The 14,073-nt window shown below is 41.5% G+C and overlaps 1 protein-coding gene across 1 annotated transcript in view; it reads left to right on the top strand.

Moving 5' to 3' along the window:
• Positions 1–498: 498 nt before the first annotated feature.
• LOC132566744 (vitellogenin-1-like) overlaps positions 499–14,073 on the top strand; it is a 67,527-nt gene continuing 53,952 nt past the window's right edge. The window contains exons 1-6 of the mRNA XM_060232082.1: positions 499–553; positions 990–1,010; positions 1,161–1,312; positions 8,233–8,484; positions 11,411–11,572; positions 12,008–12,150. Of these exons, the coding sequence (XP_060088065.1) occupies positions 514–553; positions 990–1,010; positions 1,161–1,312; positions 8,233–8,484; positions 11,411–11,572; positions 12,008–12,150 (770 nt within the window). The 5' untranslated portion in view covers positions 499–513. The remainder of the gene's footprint in view (positions 554–989; positions 1,011–1,160; positions 1,313–8,232; positions 8,485–11,410; positions 11,573–12,007; positions 12,151–14,073) is intronic.

Raw genomic sequence — 14,073 nt, 5'->3', positions numbered from 1 at the left:
TCTGACTATAAGAAAGAAATCCAGAAAGTCAGCTCCCTGGGACACAAATTGTATGACTTTTGATGCAGAGATGCTGAGAGAGTTCTGCTATATTTTATTTTCCTTCATCAGTATTTTCCCTGCCACATTTCCACTGTGGCCAACCAAACAATGTAGAACAACAAAAGCTCACTCTTTTTTTCCTGTTCAGCTGTTTATTTCCTGTTTTCTTAAGCCACAGGGCTTAGGTGTTATACTAATTCATTCACTATGTATAATTTGCAATAATGTTAAGATTTTGTTTTCTTAAGTTTTTTTTTCTTTTCTGTTTTAAAAAAAAATGCATGCTGTACTACAGCCAGTTAGAAGTTTTGAAGCAACAGTGGGTTCCCTCTACCATAAATGTTTGTTTTTTGATTGATCAATACTAAAATGTGCCTGTTCATCAAAACGATTTCCAAGTTAATCATGTGACTGAGATGCCTCTCTATATAAGAGAGGACAATACACTGAGCTTTTGCCTTTGCCATCAAAATGAAGGGCCTTGTCCTAGTATTGATGTTAACCCTGGTGGGTAAGTATCACTTCTCTATCTAGCCAAGAACATGCTGCAAAAACATAGGAAATCTTTCAAATGAAATTTCTAACTTTGATTCTTGATCCTTTGCACTCAAGTGGCGGAGATGTGGCAGTGTGTATAAATTCATCAGTTTTATTTCTGGCATCTCTAGGTAAAAGATTTCAGGGATCATGTGTCCAAGTAGACTTTTTCTCTGCCCGAGATCTTGAAGAATTGTTGTCAATCAAAGTAGACAACAATGACATCAAGTTTTTAAAAAATCATGTTTATCTATGTTGTAGTTATGCTTCCCAAAAATACATTAACCATTCCCATAAGACCAAATATATTATTTTAATATGATTTTAAGCCACCTTAAGTTTGAGGAAATCAGGTGGGATAGAAATATTTTCAATAAATTGAAATAAATGCCTTCTTTTTTATCTTTCAGGTTGCCAGGATCTTAATAAGAGTAAGTATCATTCCCATAATACCTTCAATGAGGTTCTTCAGAAATAAAAGTGAAGTGAACAAATGTATATTCATTTTGTCTTACCAGTTTATCTAAACTAAATATATTTTATATGTAGTGCCTATAACTCTTGTTTGGATTTTTTTTCAGAACCTAATTTTAGTACAAACAAATGTTACACATATAAGTATGAATTAAAGCAGGTGACCAGGGTTGCAGCTGAATGGTATTCAGGTGTTGGAATAAAACTTTTATCTAAAGTGGAAATCTGTGGCTCTAGACCAGGACTTTGGCTTATTCGGGTAAGAAAACAAACCTAATTTAACAGCTGAAATTACCTTTTTCTGTGATGTGTTCAGGAGCTAGGGAAACATTTTTATCATACATTTTATTTATTCATGTAGATGTAACTAACACTATATTTATGCAACAACCTAAATTCTATTTCACAAATTACCAGATTAATTCTCATGTCAAGTGAACCTCAGGCTTTAAAGGAATTGTTTTGCTTTTTGATTAGGAAGGCAATAGGATATAATTTCAGATGCACAGTAATTTATTGAGGGATCAGTTCAATCGTTCACAGACTGTAGTGCCTGAAATTATTTAGGGAGGAGCTTGAAGAGGGAAGGGACTTAGTAGGTCATAAAGTTATAAACAGTAATATTTTTATGGATGCTTCATGCCATTACACATTTGCAGTAATTAAGTTCATGTAGCTATTTTTAACTGCAAGAGTGCAATGACATTTTGTGCTCCTTTTGGAACTTCTGAGCTAGCTGCTGCTATCTTTTTTTAAAAAATTACTAGAATTTTTCATTGTATTAAGCCCTTTCCTCCCCTCCCCTGTAAGCAGATATACAGTTCCAAAGAGTGCAAAGAAATATACTTCTGCAGTTCTCTAGATATATTTCCCTTGGATATTTAAATGGTAGATTACAATTATTTAAGTCTATATATTTTAGGCAACACTCTTCACACTTCATGTGTAGACAGTAGATAAAGGAACAGATCCACATTGAATTGCAAAATAGCCCTATCCTCTGCTGTGCTGTCCCTGTGTAGGACCATTTAGGCTTGCCAACCTCCAGGTGGGCCCTGTAGAGCTCCCAGAATTTCAACTGATCTACGTGACAGAGATCAGTTCCCCTGAGGTCCCTCCCCTCTCCAAGCTTCTCCCTAAAATCTCAAGGAATTTCCCAACCAAGAGTTGGCAAACCTAAGATCACTGCTTTGTGGATGTCTTATAGGCTGGCACAACTCATGCACAATGGAATGGCAAGTACAACAGCAGTATGTCTAATATAGAGACAGCATGCTACAGGACGAAAGAATCAGACCTTTGTGTCATGAGGAGCCCTTTCCTCACTTCGCTGTCTGCCAGCAGAGGAGAGGTGTTCATAAGTAACCAACCATGCTTTCCTGAAGCCATATATTCTGTCACTGGGTGAATCGTGACCTTCCAAGTACATGGCATCGCCTTCATTGTTAGGGATAGGCAGGAATCAAACCATGCAGCAAAATATGTTTTGAATTTTGCCTTATTCATAGTTCATGAACAGAAGTTTGTGACACCTTCACAAACTTTCATTAACTTTTAGAGTAGTTCTTGTTGGTTCATGCCAAAAAAACAGCTGAGCGGTGAGCTGATGCTTCTCAACACTCAGCTGTTTCAGGCTGTCCTTTGCAATTCCTTTAAACTTTAAAGGGACTGCACAAGATAACCCAAAACAGCTGTGGGAGGGGAATACCTCCCTGCCACACAGCTGTTTTTCAGGCTGTTTTCTGCAGTTCCTTTGAAGTTTAAAGAGACCGTAGAAGACAGTCTGAAACAGCTGACTGGCATGGAGCAAGCTACTCTCTGCCACTCAGCTGTTTTCTGCAAACTCTTTTTAAAGTCACTGTCATCCTTTTCAATGGGGCTTGCAGGGCCATCAACCATAAACCAGTAAGGTTCCCAAACTGGCCTCCTGGTTCATGCCCATTCCTATTTGTTGCTATGAGTAGCAAAAAGTATGGCTTTCCTTCGCCCTTGGAAAGCTGGCAAACTGTGTTCAGCTTAGTGGATCACTCACAAAATATGAAGGCTTGGTTTAGGCTGAAAGGAAGAATATAAGAACAAGCTCACTGTGCTCCAAGTACATGTATACAACAGAACCATCAAACAAGTGTAAAAGCCCATCGATGTTGTTCCTGCCTGCTTCCTCTCTCATACACACTTTCTTCCACCGCCGTCTCTTGGGACTAGGGAAAGCTAGCAATGCACCATCTGCAGCTGGGGAGCTGATAAATTCTTGAGCACCAAGGTCTAAGATGTGTGGACAGACCTGAGTTGATTTGCTGATAAGGCTGTTTGTCAGATCCATATTTCAGAACTGGAGTTCTCACTTTACATTACTTCTAGTTTCTGAACTAAAGCTAATTCCAGACATTGCCATGGGAATCTGTTGCAGCAAAAATAAACAAGAACTTTGTGGCACCCTTAAAGACTTTAAATGCCCTGAATAATGTATTTTCAATCCACTTCTATTGCACTTTGCAACTAGAGTTTACTTTGTGAAATGGCAAAATCTGCTTGCAAATTATTGCTAAAGTGCATCAAAAGTGGACTGGAAGTTCATTGGTCAGCATGTGTGAAAGCAATATAACACAGTTATATTCCTGTGCAAGCTTGTACTTCTTCAGAGGCAAAGTGTCAGACAAGTTTCAATTTGGGATTCTTTTCACTTAGGAATTGCCATGGTAATCTGGGAATTCCCTGGGAAAAGCCATCATTTGCAGGAGTTAACTTGTGAATATTTCTCTGTATCTTTCTTGATTAGATTTGTTTACATACTTACATTTCACCCTGTACTTCTTGCATGTCATGACTCCTTGACCATGTTGTTTGTTTTTTAATAATGCCTACAAATAATGACCGCATAGAAACAATCTACTCAGTGCATCTGATGAAGTGGACTTTAGTCCATGAAGGCTTATTCTAGAATAAAGTTGGGCTAGTCTTTAACATGCCACAAGATTACTATGTATTTTAACTGAAATTCATGGTTTCTTATGTGTTCTACATACTAGTTTACTTACACTGAAATGGATGCTAAAAATAATTAAAAAATTATAAGTCATGATTTTACAATTCAGTTTAAGAAGCCTAAGGCTACATCTACACATTACTGGATATTATGCTGTTCCAGCCATTCACAATTAGATTTTTATGTATAGATAAATCAATCCAATTTTTAATGACTATTATAGCACAAGAATAGCTCCAGTATTCTGTAATACAGTCTCAGCTGCAAGAATGTGTGGTCAAGAGTAGGGGTGTGCAAAAAAAAATAAAAATACGGAATTACACGAATTAGGAAATACATGGGGCCAAAAAGATACGAAATACGTGGACTAGCCGCATATATGGTAGATGTGCGGCTATTTCCGAATATACGGCCCCATTATACTCTATGGCCATTGAAATCAATGTCAAAATAGGGTATATTGGAAGCCACCTGGAGGGAAGGGAATTTGAGGGAGAGCCCCAAATTTTCAGGAGACCTTCAAGGGATTCTCCCCTACAAACCTTCCAAGTCCCAAAAAGATTGGGCCAGGGGGTCCCATTACAGGGGCACCCAAAAAAGGTGCCCCTATCCCACCATTATACCTTATGAGCCAACGAAATCAATGGCAACGTAGGGCATAATTAGAGGCTAATGGGGGGCAGGGGGTTTAAGGAAGAGCCCCAAATCCCACAGGGAACCCGCAGGGAACTCTCCCCTATAAAACCCCCAAGTCCCAAAAAGACTGGGCCAGGGGGTCCCTGTCTTTGGGCTCCCCAAAAGGCCCATTGCCACCAATGATGGTGAAAGCCACTTCCTCCACTATAATTGCTGTGGGGAAAGTGGCTCTGGCCAGAGGGGGGGTTGAGGGAGAGGCCCCAAAACTGCAGGGCAGCTTCAGGGGACTCCCCAGCATGAAACCCCCCTGGCCCAAAAAGACTGCACCCATCAGTGGGCACCCCAAAAGGAACACTGCTCCCAATGGTGAGAAAAAAACAATTAGAGCCACTTCCTCACTGTAATTGTCATGGGAAAAGTGGCTCTGGGAAGCAGGAGGTTTTGAGGAGAGCCCCCCAAACTGCTGTGCAGATTCATGGCACTGTCCCACACAAAACCCACAAGGCCAAAAAAAAAAATTGGACCAGGGGGTCCAATTCCTGGGGCACCCAAGGCCAAACTTAACTTCACACCAGATAATCTCTATAGGACCCAAATGCACTACTGTGTTCGATACGGTCGACCATCAGTTACTGACCTGCCGCCTCGCCGACGTGGGGATCCAGGGGTTGGCCTTACAGTGGCTTTCCTCTTTCCTCGAAGGTCGGGGACAAAGGGTCGCAATAGGGGGTGAGCTATCCCGGAGGCGCACGCTTGATTGCGGAGTGCCTCAGGGGGCGGTTCTCTCCCCGATGTTATTTAACATCTATATGCATCCCCTTGCCCAGATCGCCTGAAGGTATGGGCTGGGTTGCCATCAGTATGCTGACGACACCCAGCTCTATCTGCTTATGGACGACCGACTGGTCTGCGCCCCAGAAAATCTAGACCGGGTGCTACAGGCTGTGGCTGGGTGGCTCAGACTGAGCGGGCTGAGGCTAAATCCAGCGAAGACAGAGGTCCTTTGCTTGGGTCGTCGGGGTCCGGGGAGGGAAATCCCCCTGCCAGCTTTTGACAGTGCGCCGTTGATAGCGGCAAACAGGGTCAAAAGCCTGGGGGTACTATTGGAGCCCTCCTTAATGATGGAGGCTCAGATAGCAGCCACTGCCAAGTCCGCATTTTTTCATCTTAGGCGAGCAAGGCAGCTGGCCCCCTTCCTGGAGCGCGACAATCTAGCAACAGTGATCCATGCCACAGTCACCTCGAGGTTGGACTACTGCAATGCTCTCTACATGGGGCTGCCTTTGTGTCGAACTCGGAAGTTGCAGCTAGTGCAGAATGCCGCGGCCCGGCTGCTGTTGGGGCTCCCAAGAAGGGAGCACATCCGGCCGGGGCTCCAGGATCTGCACTGGCTGCCAATAACCTACCGAGTCCAGTACAAGGTGCTGGTTATTACCTTTAAAGCCCTATATGGCCTAGGACCTGCCTACCTGAAGGACCGTCTCTCCCCACATGTTCCCCAGAGAGTACTGAGATCGGGAACTCAAAATCTCCTCGTTATCCCCTGGCCAAAAGAAGCCCGCTTAAAATCTACCAGGGACAGGGCCTTCTCTGTTATGGCCCCTTCCTGGTGGAACCGGCTGCCGGAAGAGGTGAGGGCTCTGCGGGACCTTGCTCAGTTCCGCAGGGCCTGTAAGACAACCCTCTTCCGGCTGGCTTATAACTAACCGGCACAAGAAACTAAGTGTGGATCTATTAGACTTCTGTTGCTCTTAATGTTTTAAATGTTTTAAATATTTTAACTGTATTAAATACCTAAACTTAATTTATGTGGGACTTTATGCTGTAAGCCGCCCTGAGCCACTTGGTGGGAAGGGCGGGATATAAATCATAAAATAAATAAATAAATAAATACATCCCTCTATCTATTCTATGAACCCTGCAGGCCTGGAACCAATATAAACCCAGTTGCCAACGTCACTGCCACACAAAACACAATCTGCTCAAGGTCTGCTCTGCAGACCTGGCTGCAGCAAACCCAGATGCCAGCTCTCCAGCCCTGCCCCAAACAACACGGAGAGAGCTGGCCAAGCACAACAAGCCTGCTGGTTCTGGGTCTCTCACCCAGGTGCCAGCTTCCCTGCCACAGAACACACAATCTACAGATGCCAGTTCTCCAGTCCTGCCCCAAACAACACAGGAAGAGCTGGCCAAGCACAACAAGCCTGCTGGTTCTGGGTCCAGAACCAGGAAAAGGGACAACAGGAGAAGGCCAAGAAACTCAGCTGTTAAAAAAGTGGCCTTTTAAACAATGAAAATTAGGCCAAACAGCCCCCCCCCGCAAGAACCAGAAGAGAAAAGGAACAACAGCAGCACAACACAGCAGCAACAAATCAAACACAGAATCCTTTTAAAACAGTAAAAAAACTTAACTTTTAACAATACAGGAACTTTACCAACCCCTCCCCCCCCAAAAAAAACCCCTCCACTCTAACCCCAAGAAATCCAAGCCACCCAAACCAAGAAAAGTAAAAGGACACTGCACTTTTAAAAGTCTTCTCACTAAAGTAAGATATGGGCAAATTGGCAAACACCCCACCCCACCCCACCCTAGGCCCCCACCTCCAGCAGAACCCCCTAACCCCAAATAAGCTACCCAGTACTCACTCACCCAAATTTGGATAAGTAAAGGGACTCTGAGTCTTAAAAAGTCCTTTTACTAACTAAAATAAAAACAAGAACCCCAAGACTGTCTTATCTTAGACGTCTGAGCCACCTGGTGGGAAGGGTGGGATATAAATTACAAATAAATAAATAAACGTCTTCTCTTCTCCAGGCAGGTCAGGAAAGGCTGAGAGAGAGCAGCAGCAGCTGAGGCCAAGGGCCAGCGCAGCACAATCTCTCTCTCACACCAACACAAAACACAACAGCAATGGAATGGAGTCCAGCCAGGCAGACTTTGACCCTACACAGAGCAGTTTCAAATAATAGCACTGCTCTGTGATTGGCCAGAGAACACTGTTTACTTGGATACCCAAGTAAACAAAAGAACAACAATGTAGCCGATGGCTGAGGGATTAGCCCAGCCATCAGCTACACAAAAGCTCTTCAAAGCATGCATTTGCAATGCATTTTGCAAATGCATGCTTTGGATTGGCTGCTTGGGCACCTCTCCCCCTCTCCCTCCCTCCCTGATCCCAGGGAGGCTATGGGAGAGGCGGGAAAAGGCTTCCAAAGGCGGGAGAGGAAGCAAGCAGCTCCCCTGAGGCTGCAGAAGCTCCTTTCCCGCCTTTTCCATTGACTTCCGTATACTTCCGAATATCTATACGGAAGTATACGGAGAGCCATATACAGCTCCTGTTTAATGGCCTGAAAATGGAATCGGAAGTATACAGTGCCGTATACTTCCGCATCAGGGGTGATTCGGTGGTCTATGCGGTTTGGCCGAACCGAATGCACACCCCTAGTCAAGAGTCCAAATGCCTGGATTTAAATCACCTATGTAGATTTCTAAGGGAGTGGTAAGTCATACAAACTGAATGGAAAATTTACTCTTTGGCCTTTTGTGTGTATCACAGATTTATTCTCCTGAGGCATATGAATACAAAAGCAATTCTCCTAGACCTGAATTCATTCAATCACCTGAACTGACAAACTCATTTGCAGCAAAACTTGGCAAGCATGCTGCATTTCGGCTGGAAAATGGCCTCATCAGAAAGATCATGGCTCCTGCAGACCACTCAGTTGACAGTCTTAACATTTACAAAGGATTTATGAATATCATGCAACTCACCATAAAAGATAAACAGAGTGAATATACTGTACAAGAGGTAAGCTCTTAATTTCAGTTCTTATTGTGGTACTAGGGCTCCCTTCACTCACTGCCTCTTAGTCTTTGAAAAAGTTACTGATTATGATTTTTTTTTTAAATTATAAGCAACACCCACGTGTCAGATAGTAATTACCAATGTCAGCACCAAGGCTTGAGGTGCTAGGCAGGTTAGTAGGACACTAGCAAACCTCAAATTTATTTTCCTGGATTGATTCTCTTAGGCTGGAATTCTCGTGGTGTTTACCCGCTACTGACATCTACAGGACAACTTGAAATTGTAGCCTTCAAAAGGAAGTTATATAGGAAACAATCTAGTACATACTTATATCATCCCAATAAAACTGAATGAGTTCAACATGACTAACTTTGTACCTAGATTACGGGTTTAGTACTTGTATGCCTTTTTTTCCTAAATGCTCAAAGCACTTCACATTTATTACCTCAAGAATTGCCTATTTTATTAGAAGATAATTAAATACCTATCACTCTTTTAGCTGCAAAATGTTATGCATTTCTGATAGATTTTTGCGGCCATTCAAATGGGGTCTAGCTTTTTTATATTTTAGTAATCTGCTCAGAACAAATAAGTTAAGAAGCAGTATGAGGCAGAGAGAGAAAATCCTTTCATCAATGTTGTGAAGTAGACAAATTTCTTGCAACATTGCAGGCAAGAGGCTGAAGCAGCTTGCCTGAGGAATTCTGGGAATTCATAGCTGAGATTTAAGCCAGGCAATAACAGTCAGTGTCACTATAAAGCACTCAAGGAATTAATAGGAGTTAAGGATGAAACTCAGTGTGTCTACTTATACATTAAGGAAACAAAACATATTTGTTATTTGGGAGGGATGGTGGCTCAGTGGTAGAGCATCTGCTTGGTAAGTAGAAGGTCTCAGGTTCAATCCCCGGCATCTCCAACTAAAAAGGCTCCAGGCAACTAGGCGTGAAAGACCACAGTTTGAGACCAAGGAGAGCCGCTGCCAGTCTGAGTAGATAATACTGACTTAGATGGACCAAGGGTCTGATTCAGTATAAGGCAGCTTCATATGTTTTCTCCAGGCTCTTGTTAATACTCTAGTAGTACTATCCTAAACAGAGTTATACGCCTTTAAGTTCCCTGAAGTCAATGGGGTTAAAAGAATATCACTTTACTTAGAGAGACATTAAAAGAGGCCCAGGGGATATATGTTAATGTGAAACCTCCATTAATTTTTACTCTAAATTGCAAATTTGATAAATATAATAACATACATTGATGTAATCTTTTCAAAAAGCCACCTATACTTTTTATCATTACTCAAACAAGTTTGACATCCTAATTTGCATGCTAAATTGTTTCAGTGTATCCACTTTTGAAATTGCTTAGAATTGTATTATCAGATTGCTTTTTAAACATACAAGTTCCAACAAAATAAAATCATACTTGGTTAAAATTGTTTCAGGGGATAAACCCCAAGACAGAGTGCGGTTTTATGGCTGCACAGTACTGAATTATGAAAGAACATTGTAACTTGTCTTGTATTGAGATCCTGACTATAGACAGCAATTAATTTTATTTTAAGACATATATTTATATTGATGAAACCAATTACGATTCAGTTGTTGATTTGAAAAGGTTTGAAATTATTTTAGCTCAAAAATTCACCCTAGTTGGTTTAATTTTAAAAAAATAATTATTTTATATTATTATTATTGGATTGAGGAACCATTTGAACTTCCTTCTGAGTCCCTTTGAAATAAAATGGTAAACTGAGAGGAGATCTATAGTAGAGCTGCACATATTTGGATGCAGAGGGTTCAATCCCTGGCATTTTCAGTTAAAAGAGGTCAGATAAGAGCAGGCTTTCTTTGCATAAGTTTTTTGAAAGCTGCTGCTGCCAGTCAAAGTAGCTAGTGCTGTTGTAGATAGGTCAGTGATATGACCTGGGATGAGACAAGTCCCTGTATACTCTGGCAGGGTTCAAGGCTCTAGTCCCATTCTCTAAAAAGTTTCTATTATTGCTTGTATTGTTTGACATTACCCATGTTTTATCTAATCAAATAATTCAAAGAGGAACTGACAACGTATGGCCTACTAAAATGCTTCTCATCTTGATCTGTTCAATATCCATAGTTCCACCTGCAAAATTCACTCACAGGTGGTTTGTTTGGGAGAGGGGAGAAAGCCTTGAATGGCTAGAGGCAGCACATGTGAAAGTGTTGCTTCCACATGTGAAAGTGTTGCTTCAGCTACCACCGTGAAAGTGTTGCTTCTAATACAGCATACACACCTTCCCATTTAATGTCAGATAAGTGCAAATCAACTCCATAGCTAACAAACATTCTAAGGCATGTAAAAGACTCCAGGCACCCTGAAAAAAAAATGAAGCTTAAATTGAGTGGACATTATGCATATACAGAGACTGCAGTTTTGATAAATATAAATTTATACTATAATATTGTAGATATGAATGAAACCTGCTAATATATGAAGACGGCTAAGGCTCCTGAGTTCTTACACAATAATTAATTATTGCTTCTTTTACAGCATGTCTGTTCTGCAATTCTAAGGCTTATGACAAAGAAATGTGTGAGAAGTAGATAAGATGTAATGGGATTTTTGTAGAGCAAACTGCCAGCCAAAAATCAGAAATGGCTTGCTTCTGAGATTTAATTCTGACTGATCAACTTATTTCACCATATTTTTAATTAAAATGTTCAAATTATGCTTCATATGCAGTAAGCCCTCACTGGAACTGAATGAAGAGCTTTCCACTGGGCCAAGCCATGATTCCACTGACACTGTAAGGGTTTTCTCAGTGAAATATCAGTAAAATCTGGTGATTGAGTCTCTGATGAAAAGAAGAAAATGGAGAGGATGATTTTAAAAGTGTATTAAAGTGAGGTTATATTCTATAAAGGAAACGAGATATTTTATGTTTTTGCAGGATGGCATGGAAGGCCTTTGCAATGCAACATACACTATTCAAGATAGCAATGATGCAAACCGAATGTTAGTGATGAAAGCCAAAAACTTAAATGATTGTCTTAACAGACCAGAAAAAGTTGTTGGTGCTGCATATGCTACTCCATGCAAAGAATGCAAAGAGGTAAGTCATTGCCAGTCAGTACAATGGTTCTATGTCACTTCTGGGGAGAAATGCAGAAGTGACACCATGCTGCTCTAGGAATCACTAGCAATTCTATGGTAATGCTGTTATGCTGACAGCAACTTTTAATTTATTTTTGTCTCAGCAACTGATAGAGCAGTAGAGGAAAGAAAGGGTTGCCAGCTAACATTGCCTATCATAGTAGGAGAAAACTTTCTTTCTGTTTCTCTCTCTCTTTCTGTCTCTCTTTCTCACTCTCTCTCACTCTAGGACAAGCAGCCCTAGAGAAAGAATGGCGGTTGGGAGGGTCAAAAGTATCTTTTATGGATCAGACTGAGGTTTCATATTGCCATTTCTGGACTAGCTCTGGTTTTATAAAACATATATAATGAACTGTTTTCTGTTCTCATTCTCTTTGTTTCATCATGAAATAAGAATTCTGAAGCTGCCATTACCTCTCGCTATTATATCAAGTCAAGACAAGAGGATACTGTGATTGATCAAGTGGACGTTACAGAAACCCATCAGTACATGCCATTCAATAGGATAAATGGAGGAAGAATTGTCATGACAGCAAGGTATTTTACTACTGTATAAAATTATCTAATGTTCCAAATGGTTTAAATTTATCCCTTTAGAATCTTAATCTAGTCAGACTCCCTAACCAAGATCGACCCTCAACATCTACAGTATCATTTTGCCCATATTTCATTTCATAAACTTATACATTATCCTAGAAAGCTATGGTTACGTGTGCAACAACATCCATATATCAGCTAGCAAAGTTCCAGTTTCTGATTAGTTTACTTCTGAGCAATATTATCTGTTAAATATCTTTAAATCCCATAACAAACATATTTTGATGTTCAGAACTGAATACTATTATGCATTAATCTGAAGTGTGGAAACCATCCGTAAAGGAGATTCCTTGAAAAAAATACTGATAAAATTATCTGAGTTTACAGTAAGCTGGATATGATTTTCAAATACAATTATATTCCAATATAATTATAAGATTTATAAGCAATGTTTATATAGGGACATCACATGACAGACAGATAATCTAGATTATGTGAGAGAAAGATAAATATAAATAACTAGGAATGAGTTCTGTTGTGGGAATAAATACATCAGACTCAAGAAAGAAGCCCTGAGCAAGTGCCGTGGCCTTGGGAACTCAGTATCAATTACCTGTGGCATCATAGCATGATGACAATCATGTAAACACTGAAACTCAGCATTACTTTCATCAGCAGTGCATTGTTGCTTCTTTTTCTTGTAGTATTCGGCCTTGTGGCATTTAGCATCAGCATGTGCTTGGGGCATGATCTGTCTTTTTTTGGCCTGGCCTGGTTGTGTTATGGTATACCATAGAGTATGCACTGCAAGGAGGCCATTTTCTGTAGGGGATCCGATCTGGCTTCAGCATCTCTTCCAACCTCCCTGCAGCCTCTACCTAGGAAACTAGTCTTTCTCCACAGTAGGGACCAAAGCAGGAGGGAAGCAACCTCAACAGAGTATACTGGCACACAGTCCACCCTGCAAAGCAACCATTTTCTTCAGGGGAAGTGATCTCTGCCATCTGGAAAGCAGTTGTAATTCTGAGTGATCTCTATTCCTCACCTAGAGATTGGCAACAGTGGTTCCCCAAAAGAAAATGGCTGGTTTGGAGGGTGAAGTTTATGGAATCGTAAATGTCTAAGGTTCCACCCCTCCTCAAACTCCACCCTCTCCAGGCTCCAGCCCTCAAATCTCCAGGAATTTCCCAACCTGGAGTTGGTAACACTATTCCCAGTCAACCATCAGCATATCTTTATCTGCCCCTCTGGCTTCAGTTTTCCAGCCCCTCCCCCCTCTTCACAGCCTTTATCTAGGAAAAGTACAGTCTTTCTCTACAGTGGGGACCAAAGCCGTTTACATAATTCCCCTTTCCCCCTTTTGATCTGCACAGCAACCCTGTGAGGTAGGTTAGGCTGAAAGTCTGTGACTGGTGAAACAATAGCAAGCAGCCAGGCCTAGTTAAGTCATGTCAGTCCGATGCCATCAAGTCACCCAGAGGGTGCTGTCAGACTAAGGGTGGCCAACCTCCAAGTAATGTCTGAAGATTACCTGGTATCACAACTAAACTCCAGACAACAGATATCTCCTCCTGGAGAAAATAACTGCTTTGGAGGGTGGACTCTATGATATTATATTCAGCTGAGAATATAATATTCTCCCCTCACCAAACTCTGACTTCCTTAGAGTCCATCACAAAATCTCCAGGATTTTCCCAACCTGGAACTGGCAAACCTAGTCAGGACTGGGTTCTCACTCAAAGGCCAAAATAGTCCTGGAAAGGGCCTCCCCTCCCCTTTTCCTGACAGAACTAAGCCTGGAATACTATGGTTGCCTAGCAACAGCCATTGAAAGAAAAGTGAGTCATCGGCAAAGGTAGTTTCCCCAGTGGCCCAATCCTCCTCTGTCCTGGGGCTGGAGGGTGGGGTCCTCTCCAACAATAT

The sequence above is a fragment of the Heteronotia binoei genome, chromosome 2 (genome assembly GCF_032191835.1).
Source record: "Heteronotia binoei isolate CCM8104 ecotype False Entrance Well chromosome 2, APGP_CSIRO_Hbin_v1, whole genome shotgun sequence".
NCBI lineage: Eukaryota > Metazoa > Chordata > Lepidosauria > Squamata > Gekkonidae > Heteronotia > Heteronotia binoei.
The sequence above is the reverse complement of the archived record's forward strand: the minus strand, read 5'-3'. Positions and strand labels throughout refer to the sequence as shown.